The sequence below is a fragment of the Phacochoerus africanus genome, chromosome 2 (assembly GCF_016906955.1).
Source record: "Phacochoerus africanus isolate WHEZ1 chromosome 2, ROS_Pafr_v1, whole genome shotgun sequence".
Lineage (NCBI taxonomy): Eukaryota > Metazoa > Chordata > Mammalia > Artiodactyla > Suidae > Phacochoerus > Phacochoerus africanus.
Window position 1 is genome coordinate 7,092,975 of NC_062545.1, and position 23,579 is coordinate 7,116,553.

At 45.1% G+C, this 23,579-nt stretch overlaps 1 protein-coding gene across 1 annotated transcript in view; it reads left to right on the forward strand.

The window, feature by feature from the left end:
• Nucleotides 1–2,358: 2,358 nt before the first annotated feature.
• PLG (plasminogen) overlaps nt 2,359–23,579 on the forward strand; it is a 44,587-nt gene continuing 23,366 nt past the window's right edge. Inside the window, exons 1-9 of the mRNA XM_047769794.1 lie at nt 2,359–2,488; nt 3,817–3,923; nt 8,474–8,588; nt 10,207–10,346; nt 12,650–12,770; nt 15,159–15,277; nt 16,400–16,562; nt 17,452–17,597; nt 21,334–21,493. Of these exons, the coding sequence (XP_047625750.1) occupies nt 3,857–3,923; nt 8,474–8,588; nt 10,207–10,346; nt 12,650–12,770; nt 15,159–15,277; nt 16,400–16,562; nt 17,452–17,597; nt 21,334–21,493 (1,031 nt within the window). The 5' untranslated portion in view covers nt 2,359–2,488; nt 3,817–3,856. The remainder of the gene's footprint in view (nt 2,489–3,816; nt 3,924–8,473; nt 8,589–10,206; nt 10,347–12,649; nt 12,771–15,158; nt 15,278–16,399; nt 16,563–17,451; nt 17,598–21,333; nt 21,494–23,579) is intronic.

Below are 23,579 nucleotides of genomic sequence, written 5' to 3' on the forward strand. Positions count from 1 at the left end.
ACCCACCCTTCCAGTTTGGAGAATCTCAGGTTGAGGAAGGCTGAGGAGCAGAGGTGGGGGGAGGGTGGGCCCTGGGAGATGGCTTTGTCGCAATCAAGACCAAGTCGCCCCTGTGCAGCGTGTGGGTTTTCAAGTGATCAGGGCTGCCTTTCTGAGAAGAGGATCCGGCCCTTAAAGATCCTTCCCACTGGATAATTTTCACCAGTCTCCAAACATGCTCTAGAAGGTCCCATCTTAACACATTTCCCAAAGGACCTAGAGATGATGGTACTAAGTGAGGTCAGACAGAAAGACAAATATCATGACATTACTTGTATGTTGAATCTAAAACAGTGACACAAAGGGCCTTTTTTAAAACAAAACAGAAATAGACTCACAGACCTAGAAAACCAATTTTTGGTTACCAAAGGGGAAGCAGGGGGAGATAAGTTAGGAGGTCTGGATTAATAGTTACAGACTACTATACATAAAATAGATAGGAGTTCCCATTGTGGCTCAGCGATAATAAACCCAACTAGTATCCGTGAAGACGTGGGTTCGATCCCAGGCCTCACTCAATGGGTTAAGGATCTGGCGTTGCCGTGAGCTGTGGTGTAGGCCAGCAGCTGCAGCTCTGATTCCACCCCTAGCCTGGGAACTTCCACATGCCGCAGGTGCGGCCTTAAAAAGCAAATAAATAAATAAATAAATAAATAAATAAATAAATAAATATAAAATAAATAAAAATAAAATAGAAAACAGCAAGGACCTACCGTAGAGCACAGGGAACTCTACTCAATACCTCATAATAACCTGTAATGGGAAGGAATCTAAGAAAGAATATATTTAAAAAAAGAGAAAAAATAAAAAGAATATGTATTTTTGTATAACCGAATCACTTTGCTATACACCTGAAGCTAACACAACATTGTAAATCAACTATATTTCAAAAAAATTTTTTTTTCATTTCTGATACTGTGCTCAAGGAAGGGCTCCTTCTGCAGCCAGGCTTCTGAAAAGTCTGCTCCACTCCTGTGGTTCCCACTGCCTCTCCTGCTCACTCTTCAACCCGATCACCCTGGCGCTGGTCTCCACCACTGCCCTCCCAGTGGTCAGCATTGCCAGGCTGCCTAATCCCTTTTAGGCAAACTTGAGAAAGCGGTGCTGTCGCCCCTTGATTCCCCTCTTTCGGCCCCTCACCTATGAAAATGGCTGGTGCTCCATCCGTGAAGGATGGAGGCTGCCACCTCCAGGATTGGACTAGGGCTGCCACACCTAAAAGCTTGTCTCAGGTGCCATGTGGGGCCTCAGGACATGGAGTCCTCTTTGTAGCCTTGTTGTGGGGACATGGCTGAGGGCCCCCTCGGCCCCGCTCTGCAGAGTAAACTTCAGATGCTTTGCCTCGGATTTTATCTCAGAGGAAAACCCAGGCCATTGTTTGTCCCAGACTCTGCTTTTTTTTTTTGTCTTTTGTTGTTGTTGTTATTGTTGTTGTTGTTGTTGTTGTTGCTATTTCTTGGGCCGCTCCCGCGGCATATGGAGGATCCCAGGCTAGGGGTCGAATCGGAGCTGTAGCCACTGGCCTACGCCAGAGCCACAGCAACTCGGGATCTGAGCCGCGTCTGCAACCTACACCACAGCTCACGGCAACGCCGGATCCTTAACCCACTGAGCAAGGGCAGGGACCGAACCCGCAACCTCATGGTTCCTAGTCGGATTCGTTAACCACTGAGCCACGATGGGAACTCCCCAGACTCTGCTTTTTTTACAGTTTCCTGGGAAGTGCCAGAGAGCTGTCATCCTCGTGGGAAAAGGGATTTCTCTTAGAAATCGTGGGTGCACTGGACGGTGCTAAGCCCAGTATAAAAATGACCGTGTATCGTGGCTGAGATTTACTTCAGGTCTCATTTATTCTCGACATCGTCCGCTCACCCCGCTGTTTGTATCTCGTGATGAAACCACTCAGAGATTGCGTATCACATCATCGTAAGCGACAGTGTCACAACCAAAGCTTGCACTGCTGGAAATCAAATAATGGCCTTCAGGTCCTGTTGATACCCAGGGATAGACAGATCAACGTCAGCGCTGCCCCCGGTGGGCTCTGTCTGGTCTATCATAACATGCAGTCATAAGCAAACCGATCAAACATACTTTAAAGTTTCACAGCTGGTCCCCTGGTAACATGGATGTGGTGAAGTAGTTCTAACCCATCAGTCCGGTTGCTCCTTTAACACAGCGCCACCTGTCGTGGAACTGTGTTCCTGGCTCATTCTGCTTCCAGTAAAACAGCGAGTTTTCTTGGTGGATGCGGAGCAAATTGTTTACAAATTCATGGTAACTAAGCAGTGGTTCCCTCTCATCTTCCATGTGCAGGTCTCGGGGACCCTCTGGACGACTATGTCAATACTCAGGGAGCATTCCTGCTCAGTTTGTCTCGGAAGCAGGTGGCAGCCAGGAGCGTGGAAGAGTGTGCAGCCAAGTGTGAGGCGGAAACAGCCTTCATCTGCAGGTATTTTTGTTGTCACTGCGCCTGCGCGGATGTCTTGCCCTTTGGGACACCATTCCATTGACTCCCAAGAAATTTGCTCATGGATTTATCAACAAAAATAGGATTTCAGAAGAAAGAGGAATTTCATGGGAGTGGAGTTTGGAATCTGTATTGTCTCCCAGTATCGGAAACCATACAGTTTCTTGTTAAAATTTATTAGGGTCCCATTTAGAAAAAGGCCCCAAAAGGAAATGATTTATTTTTACACATAACATCAGCAGCTATTGTTCTGAGCTCTAGTTTTTAACCATCGTCATCCGTAAATAGTTATGGAAGATCATGTGACTGGAAGCGTCTTAGACCCTAAGGAGCCTCGAAGCATAGACGCAGTGATCTGGTGTATAGGGTAGATATATATCAGGTTACAGGATAGGTTTGTGTGTAGATGAAAAATCCAGTGCTTGATCTCTTGTATCGATGGTGGAGTCACAGGAACAGAATAAAATGTAAAAATTAGAAAAAATATACAGCCAATGTGAGATACTGATAAGCGATGTAATCAATGGGGGCTCCATAAAGACTCAGAAGAAAGAACACTCTGAGAAGTGAGCCGGCTAGGGAGGGCTGGGAGGAGGTGGGGGCTGAGCTGGGCTTTGCAGGGCGAGAACCCGGTAAATATTGAGAAGGCGGGGGAGCGGCATGACCACGCGCCTCTGAGAAGGATGGTGTGTGGACCAAGCCAGCTAACGCAAAGGGTTCATGGAGGAGATGGGGCTGGAAGGGAGGCCGTGGGTGGCTTTGATGCAGGCTCGGCATCCACGTGGGGCCTGGTGCAGGGCAGAGAGGTATGACTCAAGGGGGTCGAATGTCGAGGGGAAATTGTAGGAGTATATCTAGACCGTCTTGGGAGTGGGTTCAAAGCACTCAGCTATGTCTTTCCAACACAAAGCACATAATTCTGGCACTTCACTAAGAAAATGAAGGAAGGGAGAGTATACCAGTTGAAACAGGAAGAAAGAAAATTTGAGTTCCCTGGCGGCTCAGCCAGTTAAGGACCTGGTGGTGTCACAGCTGTGGCTCAGGGTGGATCCCTGGACCCGGAACTTTGCATGCCAAGGGAAGGGCCACAAAAGAAAGAAACTTTGAAGGGGGAGAAGGTAAAGGTTGAAGAAAACAAGAGTAACTGCCATACGGATGCCTCCTTGAACCGGACTTCATCAATACGGTGGCCGGTTGAATGGAAAGTAATAATTCTGAGCTCCTTGATTCATCGGGAGAGAGAGCTGCAAAAGTCTGCTTTCCTTCAGCAGAGGAAAGCGTGCGTTGTGTTCTCTGTGTCTCTTCTGCAGGGCTTTCCAGTATCACAGCAAAGAGCAGCAGTGTGTGGTGATGGCTGAGAACAGCAAGACCTCCCCCATCGCTAGGATGAGAGACGTGGTTCTATTCGAGAAGAGAAGTAAGTGCCATGCTCTCTTCCTCCTCCTGTTCTTCTCCCCCCTCTCCCTCCCTCCCCCTCCTCCCCCCTCCTCCCCCTATTAGCATCTGTAATTTATTAGCCCGGGCGAATGGAGGTGCGATGGGATAACGACATGGAATTTGGAGTCAGAAGACTTGCCTGCTCCCCTGCTCTGTCAGCTTAAGTCTGTGACTTCACCTTTTAGGTTTCATTTTTCTTGATTTAAAAATGAAGGGAGGGAGCTCCCCTCGGGGCGCAGTGGTTAACGAATCCGACTAGGGACCATGAGGTTGCGGGTTCGGTCCCTGCCCTTGCTCAGTGGGTTAACGATCCGGCGTTGCCGTGAGCTGTGGTGTAGGTTGCAGATGCGGCTCAGATCCCACGTTGCTGTGGCTGTGGTGTAGGCTGGCAGCTACAGCTCCGATTAGACCCCTTGCCTGGGAACCTCCATATGCCAAGAAAAGGTAAAAAGACAAAAAAAAAAAAAAAGAAGGGAGTGGGAGGTTCCCATTGTGGCACAGGAGAAGTAAATCTGACTAGTATCCATGAGGATGCAGGTTCGATCCCTGGCCTTGATCAGTGGGTTGGGATCTGGCTTTGCTGGGAGCTGTGGGATGGGTTGCCGATGTGGCTCTTATTCCTTGCTGCTGTGGCTGTGGCAAAGGCCAGCAGCTGCACCTCAGATTTGACCCCTAGACTGGGAACTTCCATAGGCGGAGGGTGGGGCCCTAAAAAAAGAAAAAGAAAAGAAAAGAAAAAAAGAAGGGAGGAGTTTCCATTGAGGTTCAGCGGGTTAAGAACCCGACATAGTGTTAGTGAGGAGGCAGGTTCAATCCCTGGCCTCCCTCAGTGGGTTAAGGATCTGGCCTTTCCCTGAGCTGCAGCACAGGTCACAGATGGGGCTTGGATTCGTGTTTCTGTGGCTGCCATGTAGGCGGACAGCTGTATCAGTTCTGATCCCACCTCTAGCTTGTAAATGTCCATATGTCATAGGCGCAGCCCTGTAAAGAAAGAAAGAAAGAAAAAAAAAAAAGACAGGAAAAAAAGGAAGGGATTTGATTTCCAAAATCACTTCCATCACTTCTGCCTCTGTGACCCAGAACATAAGAGATTCAAATTTCTATTTTATTTTTAAAGAGAAGAGGGCGAGTTTGCAGGTTTTTTATGATCTTAGTGTTTTGTTGCACATGGATCACAGTCTGGAGTCTGAAGCCTGGAGAAACAGCAAAACTATTTAATCTGCCGTAACACTGGCATAGAGTCAATACCTTTATTTTTATTCTCACACGTTCCACTTTCTTTTTCAGTCGTAGTCTGTGTTTCCCCGAGACTCTGAAATGCTGTCTTTTGAAAAGGTGCCAGGGTTGCAGTTCCCTTCCCCAGTTTTCTTGAAAATGCTAGATCTTTGTAGGTTAGGATCACAGGTGGCCTGGATTCCTAGGGAAATCACACGTCTCCTTAGACACGAGGAAGGTCAGAAAGTAGGTATGAAGGTTTAAATGAATGCATGACAGTGTGACGCGTTTAAAACGACCTCCTATGTTCTGTGGTTGGCCGTTTTGATAGCAATTTTGCTCTTGCCTGTATCACAGGTGTCAAAGACAACTGAAAACATCCCATTTCATGTGTCCTTGACAATGACTCGCCCGCAGCCCTCTCTCGGTAGCCCACAAAACTCTAAAGAAGATTCTGAGCAGGATTTCTTCAGGTTAAGATGATACCTAGGCGTTGGGCCATCTTGTTAGGTGCATTCACTCTCTTCTGGCCCGCTGCTTAGCTCTAATTCCTGAGACTAAAGTGCCGATTAAATCTAGAGTTGATCAGTCAAGTTATTCGTTCTTCCCCATAGAGGGTAAAGGAAGATAGAGAATTAATTACCCAACGTCCTTCAGGGTTTGAAAAGGCTGCTGGGATCCTCCCTGCAAAATGCTAACAGTTAAACACGTCCTTTGTAAATTGTTAACCAGAAGGATCAGGGGGTGACCCAGAGGCTTCGTCTGGATGGTTGAAGAGCTGCCTGTTTTCAAGGTGATAGAAAAGGAGCAAAAGGTTATATAAACTCTGCCGGGTACATACAAACAAAAGAAAGGTGAAAAGTCAAAAGTCAGTCATTTTTCAGATGCTTGTTTCTTCACTGTGGAATATTGACCCCGCTGGAGCACCTGCCAGGCTATTTCTGGGAACAGCCAGTGTCACTGCCACCATCTCCACTGCCACCAGGGCCACTGCCACCACTTGGGTCTAAGCTGTCACCATCACTGGCTGGTCTGTAATGTCCCCGCTTTAAACCCTTAGTGCCCTTAGAATAAAATCCAGCTACTCACCAGATGCTACAGGGCCCTGTGTTTTTTTCTCTTTTTTCGTTTGTCTTTCTTAGGGCCACACCCGTGGCACATGGAGGTTCCCAGGCTACAGGGTGAATCGGAGCTATAGCCACCGGCCTACACACAGTTCATAGCAACACCAGATCCTTAACCCACTGAGTGAGGCCAGGGATGGAACCTGCATCTTCATGGATGCTAGTCGGGTTTGTTAACCGCTGAGTCATGACGGGAACTCCCCAGGGCCCTGCGTTTTTGATCCTACCTCGTTGGCTTGGCTCCATAAGCGGTTGAACAGGGGCCTCTATCTTCTCCACATCCAGAAGGCCGCGCACACACCTCTCCTGCCTGGGAGCTGCCTCTGTTCTTCCAGCTCCTTCTCACTCTGAAGTTTCAGCTCAAGCATCCTCGCCTTTTAAAAGTCTCCCCCGACCCCTAGCCCCCAAAGTACCTTGCGTTTAACATTGTTGATAAGTGTAATCTTTCTCCTGTAAGAACGTATCTCAAGGAAGCTCTGTCTGCAGTCTTTATGCAGAGCGTCGGGTTTAAACACTAGTTGCTCGGGATGTGTTGGAAGTATTTTCTCCAGAGAACTGATCGATTCATTTTAAAACTTGGCTAAAGTGGGGAATCACCAAAGAGACAAATATACCTTAAATATTTTACATTTTCATTGAAAACACAAGTTGGCGTTGGCACCTTTGACTTAACGTCTTTGGATCAGAGGCCCCCATAGGAGTTCCCTGGCGCCTTTCTTAAGAAACTACACTCTAGTGAATTGTCTCTGATGAATAATTAATGACCTTCTCTCTGAACTTAAGCAAATCTAGAGACATCTACAAATCAATTTGACTGTAAAATACCTTTATATTGTTATGATTCCTCTGCCCTCAAATTCATATCCCCTCTGTGAATGGGTTGCTCTCAGAGGATTTGATAACTTTTCAAGCTATTCAACTCTTTCAAGTCCTGAAAAGCATTCAATTAGTTAAAAAAATCTCTAACCCCTCCCCCCACATTCACTTCTCTGTTTAGATCATCTTTCATCAAATATAGATATATAAAAAGATTTAGTAATTAAAAAAAGTACTCTTGGTAAGCATATAAGCCAACTGATAGGAAGAGAGTGGGTGGGCACACCCAAAATTGACCTGCCAGCCATGGAAGCCCACCCTGCTACATGTGGGCCACAGGCAGGCACGTGGTAGAATGTTCTAAAGACAGGATGGGGCCCGCTGGCTATCTGGTGAGTTAGTTAAGTGGAGGCTGGTTGAGAGCATCTACTGTAACCACTGAAAGTAGACCACAATTGTTTGGCACTTTTTCATACTTCAAATACTACTGGGGGGAGTTCCCTTGTGGCCCAGAGGTTAAGGATCTTGAATTGTTGCTCCTCTTGGCCCAGGAACTTCCCCATGACATGGGCATGGCCAAAAAAATCAAAATAAAAAAAATAATAAAACAACCCCGGGAACCTCCAAAAGTAGAAGTGGCTCTGCTGTCTTTCAGCCCCTGAAAGCCTGCTGGCCCACCGGGCAGAAAGCCCCCAGCCCCTTTCCCATCCGCTCTCCCATGATGCTGTTTATCTTCTCTGGCACACGGGTCACTCTGAGGTTATCTATTTCGCAGTCCGTGTCCTTGATCGATTTCTGTAACCGGCCCCTCTGACTCCAATGGAGTGGAAGCGCCACTAGGCCAGGGCCTCTGCCTGTTCCCGCTCTCCGTGTCCCCGTGTCACCAACACCCAGTAGGTGTCTGGCCCACGGAGGGGCTGTGGCTTTTGAATAAATGCATTAAGGCCCCACACAGCTTTGTTGACTGTAACTTTTTTTTTTGTCTTTTTAGGGTCGCATCCATGGCAAATGCAAGTTCCCAGGCTAGGGGTCGAATCTGGAGCTACTACTGCCAGCCTACACCACAGTCACAGCAGGATCCGAGCTGCATCCGCAACCTACGCCACAGCTCACGGCCACGTCGGATCCTTAACCCACTGAGCGAGGCCAGAGATTGAACCTGTAACCTCGTGGTTCCTTGTCGGATTCGTTTCTGCTGCGATACGGCAGGAATTCCTGCTAACTGTAGCTCTTACACGGGTGTAAAAGACTGTCCTTTTCGGTGGCGGGCCGTGCTGTCCTTTCTCTCAGCGCGTCCAAGCAGGGGGCGGGGGGGCCCTTCGCGATGTGTCTCGTGGTGAGAGGGTGTGACCGCTGTTGGGACTTCTTCCCTCAGTCTATCTCTCCGAGTGCAAGACTGGAAATGGAAAGAACTACAGGGGGACCACGTCCAAAACAAAAAGTGGTGTCGTCTGTCAAAAATGGAGTGTCAGCTCTCCGCACGTACCCAAGTAAGACCTGCTCTTTTGCCTCTGTGTTCATGACTTAGAATGATTCCATTACGTCTGACTCGGACCAGGAAGAGTGAAAAGCAGCTGTGGGGACACCGCAACTGAAGTTGATGCCGAACAGGTCAATTATTTATGGCAGAAGAGCAGAAAACGGCTGCTTTCCATTCATTCCTGTGTATTCACTTTTCTGGGAGAATTAGAACAGTAAAAAGGACAATAAAACCATGAATTCCAGGCTGAGTCTGAGAAAAGACCAAAGGTGACTATGTTTAGAACTGAATTAGTTGGGAGTTCCCGCTGTGGCTCAGCAGTAATGAACCTGACTGCTACCCATGATGACGCAGGCTCGATCCCTGGCCTCACTCAGTGGGCTAAGGATCTGGTGTGGCTGTGAGCTGTGGTGTAGGTCGCAGATGTGGCTCAGATCTCAAGTTGCTGCGGCTGTGGTGAAGGCCTGTAGCTACAGCTGCAATTTGACCCCTAGCCTGGGAACCTCCACATGCCGCAGGTGTGGCCCTAAAAAGCAAAACAAAACAGAACGAAACAAAACAAACCCAAAAAACAAAAAGACAACCCCCCAAAAAAAGAAGCAAAACGTGCCATTTTAGATGCTTTTTTTTGGGGGGGTGGCTGTGGGGTACAGTGGCTGGATGTGGGATCTCAGTTCCCAGACCAGGGATTAAACTTGGGCTGCAATGGTAAAAGTACTGAGTCTTAAACCACTAAGCCACCAGGGAACTCCTGGCCATTTTAGATTCCATGTTTTAGGTTTTTAATCTAATTTCTTATGACCACACAGGAACTCATCTCTGAAAATGAGCTTAGCTCCATCCTCCTACGCACCCATTAATTCTGGATGCTTCTCAAAGAGAACACAGAGTTCGGAATCTGACAGATCTGACTTCAAACTCTTGAGATGCTATTTATTAATTGTTCAAGCTCAGGAAGTTCCCTAGTGGCTTAGGTCACTGCCATGGCATGGGTCGCTGCTGTGGCGTGGGTTCGATCCCTGGCTGAGGAACCCTGCCGCAGGAGCATCCAAAAAAAGGGAAAAGAAAAAGATTGTTCAAGCTTGGGCACGATTTGAGTTGTTTTACAATGTTGCACCTCAGTTTTCTCATCTATAAAATGGGGATAACACTACCTTCCTGATAGGGATTTTTATTAAGATTAAATCAGAGCATGTATAGAGAGATTTTACTGCAATGCCTTGAGCAGAGGTCACACAGACAAAATGGTGTTGATGTCTATTATTTTTACACAGAGGAAGGCAACTGACAAAAGCAGGTGTCTGGAAAACATCATGCATTTGGCAAGCTTTTAAGGGCTTTCTGTTTCTACTGCCGGTGCATCAAAGCACTTTGGCTCGACTTCTAGGGCTGTCCATACAGTCATAAGGGTGAAGATGTGAACTACTCTGCTGACACGGGTTGTCCACAGGGACACTGAAAACTGGACGACACAAATGCTATCGCACATAGTGGAGATACACAGTGGGTGACAGGACCTTTGACCTTGCGCTTCGGATGGGGAAAGAGAGGGCGTCTCATTCTGTCTTGCTGATAACAGGCTGGTTTTTAAAGACCCGGTCAGCGTGATTCTTTGCCATCCTCCACAGGTATTCACCTGAAAAGTTTCCTTTAGCGGGACTGGAGGAGAACTACTGCAGGAACCCAGACAACGATGAGAAGGGACCCTGGTGTTACACCACTGACCCAGAGACCAGATACGACTACTGCGACATCCCCGAGTGTGAAGGTCAGGGCGGCTCCCAGGAATGTTTTCCTGCCTGCCTTTCTTATGCGGAGTAAATCGCTGGAAATTGATCTCCCACAGGGGTGTTAATAACCAGTCAGGGCTGGATATGACCTTTTGCAGTTTTCATTATCGATCTAAATTATTATCATGTTGTTGTTGTTTGTTTGTTTGTCTTTTTAGGGTCGAACCCACAGCATATGGAGGTTCCCAGGCTAAGGGTTGCATCGGAGCTGTAGCCACCAGTCCACACCACAACCACAGCAACCTCAGATCCAAGCCGCCTCTGTGACCTACACCACAGCTCATGGCAATGCCGGATCCTTAACCCACTGAGTGAGGCCAGGGATGGAATCTGTGTCCTCATCGATACTACTCAGCTTTTTTTCTGCTGAGCCACGAAGGGAACGTCCTCATCTGAATTATTTTGATTAAAATGTACTTTAACTTGGACGCATGTGAAACTAGCTATCAACTCTAGATACACACGCCTTAGGCTTAAGCAGTTCTGACTCCGTGTAAAGCCAGAAACATGTTTGCAGTTAAATTGTTAAAACAAAACCACAAGATCAATACAATTCAAAGACACGATATTAATTAAACACGTAGATGTTGTTGTTTCATTGAAACCAAACAACGAACCAGTTGCTACGTCAGCAATCTATCATTTTAATGGGCCAGTCACTTTTTTTTTTGTCTTTTTGCCTTTTCTAGGGCCGCTTCCACAGCATATGGAGATTCCCAGGCTAGGGGTCGAATCGGACCCGTAGCCACCAGCCTAGGCCAGAGCCACAGCAACGCGGGATCCAAGCCACGTCTGCAACCTACACCACAGCTCACAGCAACACTGGATCCTTAACCCACTGAGCAAGGCCAGGGATTGAACCTGCAACCTCATGGTTCCTAGTTGGATTCCTTAACCACTGTGCCATGACGGGAACTCCTGGACCAGTCACTTTAATAGCACACCTCAAAAGCCAATGCTGAAAAATGTAAAACATCTGATTGAAAAGCGCTCTTCGGGAGTTCCCACTGTGACTCAGCAGAAACAAACCTGACTAGTACCTGTGAGGACACAGGTTTGATCCCTGGCCTCGATCAGTGGGTTAAGGATCCAGTGTTGCCATGAGCTGTGGTGTAGGTCGCAGACGAAACTCAGATCTGGCGTGGCTGTGGCTGTGGCCAGTGGTTATAGCTCTGATTCGAACCCTAGCCTGGGAACCTCCATATGCCTCAGGAGAAAAAAAAAGCTCTTCATTTTATATTTCCTGCTAATTGATTGGTGCAAGGGGGTGATGGATGAAGGTGGGATTTGGGTGACCGGGTGGGTAGTGTGTGTACCACGTGAGGAGTCAGTTTCTTCCATCCCTTTAGCAAGTCCAACCATGGGATCCTTCATCTGTACACCATGCGAGGAGGTCATTTGACCCTCACCTGACATGACAGCATTGTTTTTGTATCAAGTCTGCTTGTTTTCCTTAATACCCCATAAAAAATTAAAGTCTTCTATTACCCTGCAGCACCGTATTATTTCAAGAATTCCAAAGTTTCAGTTTTTAAACGATATAAGAACTACTACACCAACCATGCTTCTCAACAATATAAAAAGAGAAGCCCGGCCCTTAGGTGAACATTGTTCTCCAAAGAGGCCACAAACAAAAGCAAAAATCCCAGCACTAAAGTCCCAGGAGGCTGCCAGCTCATGTGGCTGTCGTCCATGTGATCAGAACAATTTTCTAGAAAAATTTAAAGACAGCTATTGACATAAAAATCCCTGATATTTAAAAGTTCTAGTAGAGAACTTTAAGACAGGAGTTCCCTGGTGGCTCAGCGGGTTAAGGATCTGGCATTGTCACTGCTGTGGCATAGGTTTGATCCCGGGCCTGGGAACTTTTGTATGCCATAGGCACAGCCAGAAAGAGAGAGAAGGAGAGAGAAAGTTCCAGGCTTCTGAGATTAGGGGCAACCTTCTCCCTCACCCCTTCCAACCCACCAAGGACCATGCAACCCAGTTTGAGGACATGCCTTTAGGGAGTTTCTGGATTTGGCCATGGTTATCATGGTTGAGAGGGTATTGACCAAAATGTGCTCTTTTTCCCATTTGAAAAAGAGGATGTCCTCTGAGACTGTATTAGAAAGTTAGATCTTTATGGCCGAATATGTTGCCAAGTGATGGTTGGAAAGTACACACGAACAGGTGACAATAGTACTTGAGACACTTCAGGTGGAATGCTAGTTTTTGGTCTTTTTTTGCTTCATCCATTTCAGTATCTTTCTTCCGTCCTTCCCTTCTCCCTTCTGTCCAGATGAATGCATGCACTGCAGTGGAGAACATTATGAGGGCAAAATTTCCAAGACCATGTCTGGGATTGAATGCCAGTCTTGGGGCTCTCAGAGCCCACATGCTCACGGATACCTTCCTTCCAAGTAAGTCTCACTGGGAGTGAAATCAGATGTCGCCGACGCTGCAGAGCTCTGAGTAATTTAATGTTACTTGGGTATTTTAGCATTCCTGTAAGAGGGAACACACCTGATGTTTTTGAATGTCAAAGTCTGCATCTCCTCACACGACTGCAAATGCAGGATACAGTCTTTTTTTTGTGTGTGTGTGTGTCTTTTTGCCTTTTCTAGGGCCGCTCCCATGGCATATGGAGGTTCCCAGGCTAGGAGTCTAATCAGAACTGTAGCCGCCGGTCTACACCAGAGCCACAGCAACTCGGGATCTGAGCCGCGTCTGCGACCCACACCACAGCTCACGGCAACGCTGGATCCTTAACCCACTGAGCAAGGGCAGGGATCGAACCCTCGACCTCTTGGTTCCTAGTCGGATTCATTAACCACTGCGTCACGACGGGAACTCCCATGAAGGATACGTTCTTACTGCTTAAAATGTGGTCAGTGCAAGAGCGACATCCTCTGAGAGTTGGAAATGAGGAATCTCAGACCCTCTGAATCTGAATTTGTATTATAACCAGATTCCCAGCTGATTCATTTGTGCATTAAAATTTAAGAAATACAAATACACTTCACGGGAGTTCCCATCATGGCTCAGCGGAAACGAATCTGACTAGTACCCATGAGGACGCAGGTTCGATCCCTGGCCTCACTCAGTGGGTTAAGGATCTGGGGTTGCCATGAGCTATGGCTTAGGTTGTAGATGCGGCTCGGATCTGGTGTTGCTGTGGCTGTGGTGTAGGCCGGCGGCTACAGCTCCGCTTTGACCCTTAGCCTGGGAACCTCCATATGCCACAGGTGTGGCCCTAAAAAGACAAAAAAAAAAAAAAAAAAGAAAAGAAAGAAATACAAATACACCTCCCTTGTGTATTTTCCAAATAGTTCCCTTGTCTCTTTATTCCTTTCCTTTTCCTTCATACTAATGCGATTCAAGGCTTCCTAGCCTAGGATTTATGGATGGGCTTTAGGATTTTGTGAACCTCTCAGTATTTAAATCAGTGCAGTTTTGGGGAGCAAAAGGATTCCTAACTTTCACTAGATCCTCAAAGGGGATCATGCATTTGTAATGGAAATAAAAATCCCTAATCTAGAAAGTAATGATGATTTCTAGAGTATGATTTTCTGGGTCTTCTATTTCACATTAATTTATACTGTAAAACACCTCCCTCTCTGTAGCTGCTCTGGTCTTTCTCTTCATCCTGTGATGACTGTAGGATTATAATGGGGCTTACATAAATTTATAAGAAATGAGACCAGGAGTTCCCATCATGGCTCAGTGGTAAAGAACCCGACGAGTATCGCTGAGGACGCAGGTTCGATCACCAGCCACGCTCAGTGGGTTAAGGATCCGGTGTTGCCGTGAGCTGTGGTGTAGGCTGCAGACAAGGCTTGGACCTGGTGTGGCTGTGGCTGTGGCATAGGCTGGTGGCTACGGCTCCCATTCGACCCCTAGCCTGGGAACTTCCATATGCTGGGGGTGCGACCCTAAAAAGACCAAAAACAAAAAAAACAAAACAAAACAAAAAAGAGAGAGACCAAGCCACAGATTTCAACATGGAAAATAGCTCCCCTGAATTCCTGTACCTCCTATTCCAAATAGCTATCTTAGAAACACAGCTACTGCCATCTTCCTCTCCCTATCATATTCCAAAGAAATACAGTAAAAGCCTCAAAGCTCAGAATTGAAATTTACGTTCAGGACAGTGGAAGAAGAGGATGCTTAAGCCACCTCTGGCTGCTCTACCCATCCTAAGCATTTATAGCCACAGGGCGGGATGTAGCAAGTCCAGGGGGGCACAAGGCTTGGGGTGCGTCTCACAGTCTCAGCCACTGGGTCTCTGGTGAGGGGGGCTCTCAGGCCTGCACTGTTGGGCCAGGTCCTCACAGGAGCAGAGTTTATCCGTCTCAGTTACTGTAAACTTAAAGGCTAGCAGGACCAGAACCTGGTAGACCAGAAGGACCGTTCCTCTAAACTATGAAGACACAAACTTCTAGGCTGTGCAATTTACTAGACAACTATGTCTAGCCTGTGAGTATTTTGTGGTTTAAAAACTGCTATTAGTTGCAGCCGAATAACTGGAGTTGGGTTATATCCGTTTTCCAGATGGCCAAAATGATACACTTGACCTTGTTCCGTGATTTTTGCACACGCAAACTGTTAGAAAAGCAGCTCTTAGAATACTCGGCTCATTGTTCTTATGAGAATCTCATCTCTTTTGAGGACAGTCTTCATCCACTCACCTCCTTGGGTGCCTGACTATGGCTGGCAGACGGCAGGTGCTCAATATTTGCCCCGTTGAAATGATTCTCATCTGAGAATAAAAATGTTCAGTGCTGTTAAAATCCTTCTCGCACATTCAGATTTCCAAACAAGAATCTGAAGATGAATTACTGCCGTAACCCGGACGGGGAGCCCCGCCCATGGTGCTTCACCACGGATCCCAACAAACGCTGGGAATTCTGTGACATCCCGAGATGCAGTAAGTATGGCTCCTCCCCGCTCCCCAGGGATCTTCACCTGTGTGTTCTTCTCTTGGAATCAAGAGTGCCGTGCCTGAGCGGGGTGCCTAAAAAGTGCCCAACAAGTCCTGTGGGATGTGTTTGCTCTTTTAAAACAGTTCCTTGGTTACTGTAGGTAACTGATCAGAGCATCTCTTTATTATGGGGTTATTTGGTCCCATATCAGAGACTTCTGCCTCTTTCCAGTACAGATGAAAGTAGGCTTTGGGGAGACATCGGTGCTATCCTACTTTTCTCTGGGGCTGAAGGTAAATCAGCCTTCTGGCACATGGATTTCATTATCATTTCAAATTGTTGCTTTGGAAACAAAGCGGAGTCTCTGGATGTCCAGTTTCTCAGCATGTCCAACGTGGAAGGGAGCAGCAGGAGAAGAGAGGTCAGGGAGCAGGGGGCGGGGGCTGCAGTGGCAGACCCAGCAGGAAAGCCTTGAAAGAAGCAATTTGATCATACTTTCCTTCTTTGAGAATTTGAAGCAAGGCATGAAACAAGGCGCTTTGAGACTGTTCGAAAGGGCTCAGAAGGCTGTGAGGGCTGGTTTCCTGTCTTTTGCTCTGAGGGTCCTCCTGGGGGGAGTTCACGTGCCTCCGTTTTCTGCGTCCTTGTGATCATCAGTTTCTCCTTCTGTCATCTTTTTTTCATAAGGCTTTCTTGATTTCTGGCTGCACACACTTCTCCTTGAAGACACTGTTTTCCCTTCTTCCCGTGGATTCTGTTGTTTGACTTTGTGGAATATTGGCGCTCATTCAGTTAGTTTAATTAATGAATGATGTATTCTTCACGAAGGAAGTTGGACTGTTGGTACATGGGCAGGTGTAAGGTGGGACGTGACACCTGTGGATCCTGACTCTTAAAGAAAGAAGCATCTCTTCCAAGGGTCTTGTCCCTGGAGGAGCTCCTTATGACATGGTCTGGGAAACATCAATTCTACCAAGTCCACTTCTTCTGAAAAATAATAGACAATTTTTCACATGCTGAATTCTGAGAGGATGAGCGGAAAAGAAGACCCTGCCTCGGGTCCCCTGTAACAGTCATCTGTGCATTCTTAAAAGAATATTCTTCGTAATGTATTTTCCCCATTTCAGCCACACCCCCACCAACTTCCGGGCCAACGTATCAGTGTCTGAAGGGAAGAGGTGAAAACTACCGAGGGACAGTGTCTGTCACTGCATCTGGGCACACCTGTCAACGCTGGAGTGCGCAGAGCCCCCACAAGCACAACAGGACCCCCGAAAACTTTCCCTGCAAGTAAGTCTGCTCTTGCTCCCTGTCAACTGGCTGGAAGGTGAAAACGCCATTGGCTTTGCCTTGGTTTTGGTGACTGTAGGAACGGAGGGCTTCATTTGGGAGTGAAAACCGGGAAAGTCACGAGCAAGGGAAGTGAAATCTAGCACTGACTTTCCCGGAACACTGGTTCTCAAAGTGTGGTCCCCGGGCCAGCAGTATCAGCAGCATCAGGAATTTGTTAGCAATGCAAATCCTTGGACCCGAGTTGGGAGCTACTAAAGCTACTCAGAGTGGGTTCCAACAATGTTTGTTGACATTTGCACTCAATGTACAGAAAGATTTGAGGACGCCTACCTTCCAGGCTATGACACACACTTTTTGAGGCAAGAACTGTGTAGAAAATATCCAGTGTGGGAGTTCCCACTGTGGCTCACTGGGTTAAGAACTCAACTCGTATCCATGAAGATGTGGGTTCAATCCCTGGCCTTGCTCAGTGGGTTAAGGATCTGGCATTGCTATGGCTGTGGTGTAGGCTTCAGCTGCAGCTCTGATTCGACCCCCAGCCTCGGAACTTCCATATGCCGCAGGTGTGGCTCTAAAAAAAAAAAAAGAAAAAAAATACCCATTGTGTTTTCAGCGTGCAGCACAGTGCCTGATACACAGCAGAAGACCTGTGTCCCTTCTCTATGCACAGTCAAGGATACATTTCCAACATTTACCCAAGAGGAGCCTCTGCGCCGTAATTCCATGGAATCCTCCTTTGCTCACGTTTCTACCCATCACTCAGTTTGGATAATTCTAGAGAACTAGCTGGATTCATAGTCAATATCACCATTCACAAGCCTGTGGGCACGTGGTTATCTCTTTAGCCTTTTTGAAAAAGCCACACTCACGGTGACTCCGTTTTCAGAAATCTGGATGAGAACTACTGCCGTAACCCTGATGGAGAAACGGCTCCGTGGTGCTATACAACCGACAGCGAGGTGCGGTGGGATTACTGCAAGATACCGTCCTGCGGGTCCTCCACGACATCCACGGAGCATCTGGATGCCCCTGGTGAGAAAGGGCCAGGGGCGCTTCCTGGGGGCTCCCCATGCTCTATTTTCTTGCTCCAGGAGTGCCCTGGTGTACAGGAGCTTTGTTCATAGGTTAGCAGTGCTGTGGTCAGAGAACCTGCCATTTGGCTTCATACTATGTCAAATTTGTTGAGGTCTGTTTTGTGGCTCAGAATATGGTCCTCTTGCTCGGATGCTGTACGTGCTCTTGAAAAGAATCTGGCTTCTGTTGAGACAAGTGTTCTGTAAAAGCCAGTTAGGTCAAGTTTCTTACTATCGTTTAGCTCGTCTGAATCCTTACTAATTTTCCAGGCCCTGATCTATTGATTGTTGCGAGATGCATGGCGATGCTCCAGCTTAGCTGTGTGTTCAGCTTTTTCTTCCTGGTTTTGGGTTTGCTTTATGTATTCCTGGGCTCTTTGTTGGGCATGGACCCATAGGATTGTTCAGCCTTTTTGGGAAAATGATCCTTTTATCATTAGGGACTGTTCTTATCTCTAGAGGTATTTCTTGTTCTGAAGTCTGCTTTTGCTGATATGAATACAGCCCCATGGCACCTCTGTTTTTTCTAGTGTTTGTGTGGTGTATCTTTTTTCCCCCAGTCTTTTCATTGAGATGTTTAGACCCTTCGCATTTAATGTAGTTGTTAATGTGTTCAGATTTAATTCTATTATCAAATTAGTTATTTCTACCTATCCTATTTATTGTCCTCTTTGAGTTTTCTTTCTTTTTTTCATCCTTTTCTGCCTTTGCATTACTTTTTTTTTTTTCTTTTTTGGCCACACCATGGCACATGGAAGTTCTCCGGTCAGGTATTGAATCCGAGCCACTGCAGAGACAACACTGGATCCTTCACTGAGTATTTTTGATTGTCCTCTAATATCCCTGATTTTAGGGGTTTTTTAAAATGGCTGCACCAGCACCATATGAAATTCCCCAGGCCAGGGATCAAACCTGTGCCTCTGCAGTGACCCGAGCCGCTGTCGTCAGATTCTTAACCTACTGCACCACAGTGGGAACTCCCCGATTTTAATATTTTTGAAATGTTTACAGTATATACATGTTTAACTTATCACCTTCCACTTACAAATAATATTATTTTACTTGCTGCACAATGTAACAACCTTACAGCATTAGACTTCTGTGTCCTCCCTCTTCAAATATTGTGCTATTGTTCTCAGAGAGTTTATTTCTATTATAACTCTCACCATACATTGATACTATTTTTGCCCTGACATGTCCGTCATGTTTTAAAGCAATTATAAATTTAAAATACCTTTTTTTCTTTTTGTCTTTTTGTCTTTTTAGGTCTGCACCGGCAGCGTATGGAGGTTCCCAGGCTAGGGCTTGAATTGGAGCTGCAGCTGCCAGCCTGCGCCACAGCTCATGGCAATGCTGGATCCTTAACCCACTGAGTGAGGCCAGGGATCGTACCCTCAACCTCATGGCTCCCAGTTGGATTTGTTTCCTCTGTGCCACAATGGGAACTCCTAAAATATCTTCTATGTTTATTTTTATTTTTACCATTGCAGCTACACTTTATTTCTTTTTGTAGGTTCTCCAAACTTCGCCTGTCGTGTTTTTTCCCCCAAACACCTAACCTTTAACATGTCTCATGGTACAAATCTGCCGATGATGAAGTCTTTCAGCTTTTGCATGTCAGAGAGTCTTTATTTTGCCTTTAGTTTTAAAAAATAATTTTTGTTGGGTGCAGAGTTCTGGGTGGACATTTTTTCCCCTTTTACCACTTTAAGGATACAACCCCATTACCTGCTGTTTTGAATCGTTTCTGGCAGGAAACCTTAGTTGTGTTCCCCTATATTTAATATTTCTTTTCTCTCTGGCTGCCTTTAAGATTTTCTCTCCTCTTCAGCTTTCAGCACTTTGACTATGGTGCCTCTAGGTGAGTCTGCTTGTTTGCTTCCTTATTTATTTCTGATATTTGTCCTACTTGAAGTTCTTTGAGCTTCTCGTGTTTGTCGATTGCTGATTTTCAGTACTTTTGGAAAATTCGTAACCAATACTGCTCAAATATTTTTTCCCCTTTCCATTTCTCTCTCTCCATGTTTTCCTTTTATGGGATTCCAGTCACCCGAATCTTAGCCCATTTCATTTTCCCTGGTTCCTCTTCTATTCCTTTTCTGCTTTGTCCCCCACTCTTTTTTCTCGTCGTGTGTCAGTTTGGATAATATCTATTAACCTGTTTTCAAGTTCACTCATTCTTTCCTCAGTTGTGTTTAGTCTGCGGATCAGCACATCAAAGAAATTTTTCGTCTGGGATAATAAGGCTTTTATGTCTAGCATTTGCATTTTATTCTTTTCTTAATGGTTCCCATCTCTGCTGGCATTCTTCTTCTACCCGTGCATATCATTCACCGTTGCAGCACTCTACAAGATTTTGTAACATACTAATCATAGTTATACTCTCATTCTGATAGTCCGCATCTCTGTCTGTCTGCCCTGAGTCACCTCTGAGTCTGAATCTGTTGACTGTTTATCACTTAACAATGGCTTTTTGTCCTTGGCTTTTTTTTTGGGGGGTGGGTGTCTTGTACTTTTTTTAATCACATGCTGGATGTATCTGTAGAGGAACAATAGATACTGAAGCAAATATCATTTATACTTTGAAATGTTATACTTTTAACATTCTTTTATCAGTATGTTATGTGGGTAACTGAATCATTATAATTAGCAGGCGAACTGAATTTGGGTTTTGTTGTTGCTGCTTTTACCTTTGATGGACCACAGGTTTCAAATCCTCCTTCCAAGAGGAGGGGTGCAGTTATCTTGTTCTTAGACTAGGGTCTGGGGTGCTGAAGAATTTTCTCAATATGCCTAATCCCTTCTCTTCTGTGGCCTGCCAGCGCCACAGAAGAGGTCGCTCCATGCTTTTAACCTGAGCCTGGTGATAGACTACTGTTTCTTGCTACTCGATGCTAAGATTTTGGTGCAGGCAGGCATTCTCTATCTTCCTGATCCACCACCAGCCTTAGACAGACTCTGTGCTGTGCACCTGGACTTTGGCAGGGATGTTTCTCAGTATTTTTGTCCCTTCTTCCCATGGAACTAAACTCTAACTTGTATCTGGGGTAAGTCTTGAGTGGAAGAATAGCAGACTTCTGCTTTGTATGGGTGAAATATCCTGGCACAAGACAATCTTCTGCTCCCTCTCCCAGGGTAATAAGATTTTTGCCTCTTCCCCTCCCTGAGAAGCAATGGGTTTTTCTTGAGTCCTAGATGCAGGACCATTTCCTGTCTCCTGCCCCCACCCTCTACCCCCCCACCCCCCCAGCAGCTTAAGGTTTTGGCTTTGTATAAGCAGAATCTGGGGAAATGCACAAGGTTTTTGTGTCTTCCCCTCTGGCAACCAGTCACCCACCATCTGCAGCCTACACTGATGAGTGTGTCTCTCTCTGGAGACCCGCCTAGCTGCTCTCGGGAACACTCAGTAGAGATTTATAAACGAGAGCTTGCACGTGAGTGTGATTTCCAGTTGCAAGCACTCTGCCTTGCTTATTTTTTTCCGAGTGTTCAAATAATTATTTACTAAAAGTTAGTCATTAAAGTTTTAGAATGTTACGGACTTATCGTTTTCTTTGTCTGTGCATCTGCCTGCCAATATGTAAAAGAGAAGAGTGTTAATTCCCAGAGACTACCGTTCTGTTTGCATCATAAATTATTTCACATATTTCTCTGTTCTAGGTATCATGCACTGATTTCCTTTATTTCAATTTCAGTACCACCCGAGCAAACCCCTGTTGCCCAGGACTGCTACAAAGGCAATGGGGAGAGTTACCGAGGCACGTCTTCCACAACCATCACGGGAAGAAAATGTCAGTCTTGGGTATCCATGACGCCACACCGGCATGAGAAGACCCCAGGAAACTTCCCAAATGCGTATGTCTTTGATTTTTAGCCAGTAGTGGAGCAAAAGCCAATTTAAATTTCTGTTAAAGGGGCCATGCTTGCAAGTAGCCTCTAGGGAGAAAATTTCTCTCGGCTCCAGAATGTGAGATGAAATGTCTCAGGAACCTTGCTTTTGAGCAAAATTTCTGAAGGAAGAGTAGCTAGAGGCTACTCTAGGAGCAGGATTGGTGTATTCCTAGAATAAAAGCTACTCAAGAAACACCCTAGCAAAACTTAAAAGCGATCCTAAAAGGATCAAAATGACCTCCAAGTAAATAACCGCATGCCTCTCAACAACACTCTCGAGAGGAAAACAACAAATCCAGTCCCTCAGTAATGTGGCATCTACCATATCTGCCAAAAATTTAAAAATTATTAGACCTACAAAAATCATTACATGTGCTCCAAAACCAGGAGAAAAATCTGGCCATACAAACAGACTTAGAAGTTATAGAAATGATGGAATTAGCAGACAAAACTCTGAAAGATATTATAATTGTGCTCAACGATTTTTTTGAAAAAGTATGAATATAAAATAAACAGATAATGGAAAACTATAAAAAAGGTAAATGAAAAAGATAGAACTAAAAATATATGTCAAATAAAAAATTTAAGATAGCTATTAGGTAGACATCACAAAGAAAATTTTAACTTGAGAATAATATAATAGAAACCGTACAAACTGAAACACATATAGGAAAACAAAAGGCTGAAAAAATATAGAGCTTCAGCAACTTCTCTTTTAGAAAGATAAGTATCAAGAGGTCTGACATATGTGTAAATCAAGTGCAGGAAGGAGTGAAGAGAGATACTGAGACCGAAAAAATACTTGAAGCAATGATGACTTAAATTTTTCCAGATATGAAGAAAGTTATAAATTCACAGACTCAAGAAACTCAATGAGCCATAAATTAATTAAAAAAAAAGAATGGTACAGCAAAGTCAAATTGGTACAGCAAAGCAAACAAAGAGAAATATAAGAAACCACAGGGAAAAAGACACATTTACAAGAGAGAGCAGTGATAAAAATGATTGATGCCTTCTCATCAGAAATTGTGCAAGCCCAAAAATAGTGGAATAACATTTTTAAATGATTAAAGGAAAAATAACCCTATCAACCTAGAACTTTATATCCAGCAAAAATATCCTTTGAAAATGAAAGTTAAATGAGCCATATTCCTCCTTTCCTTCCAAAACCCTGAATATTTTACCAATGGATCTGTACTACAAAAAAAAAAAAAAAAGTTAAGGGAAGCTTTTTAGGCAGAAGGAGAAAAATACTATCATATGGAAATCTGAATGTATCCTAAGTAATGAAGAACCATGGAAATGATAAATATGAATATAAATGTAAAAGGCTAGTGTTTATCCCTTACTTAATTTCTTAAAAGATAATTTTGCTCCAAGCAAAATCATAATGATATATTATTATTTTTATTCATTAAAGTAAAATTATGAAAACAGTGGCATAAATAAAGGCTAAACATAAATCCACTGTTTAGTTTTCTTATGTTATTCATGATGCAGTTTAATATTAATGCATGATTGAATGTGATAGGTTAGAGAGGGGTATTGTAGCTCCTAGAGTAACCACTAAAAATGAAAACTCAGAGGAATAGAAGATAATAAGGATATTCAATTAATCCAAGATAAAAAGAGAGAAAGAAGAGTGAAGAAGGCATAGTACAAAAGGAACGTAAATAGAGTGAGGGCAGACTTAAACCCAGCCACACCAGTAAGTACATTAAATGTAAACGGATAAAAAGGCAATTAAAAGGCAGAGACTGTCAGTTGAATAAAAACCAAAGCCCAGTCACATCTTTACAATATACATATGCTCTTTAAGTATAAAGACATGGATAGGTTAAAAATCAAAAGATAGAAAGTGAGAACACGAATCAAAAGAAAACTGGAGAGGTTTTCAATATAAAAGTAGATTTAGAACAATACCAGAGATAAAAAGTCCATTTTAGGAGTTCCCGTTGTGGCACAGCGGAAACGAATCTGACTAGGAACCACGAGGTTGTGGGTTTGATCCCTGGCCTCACTCAGTGGGTTAAGGATCTGGCGCTGCCAT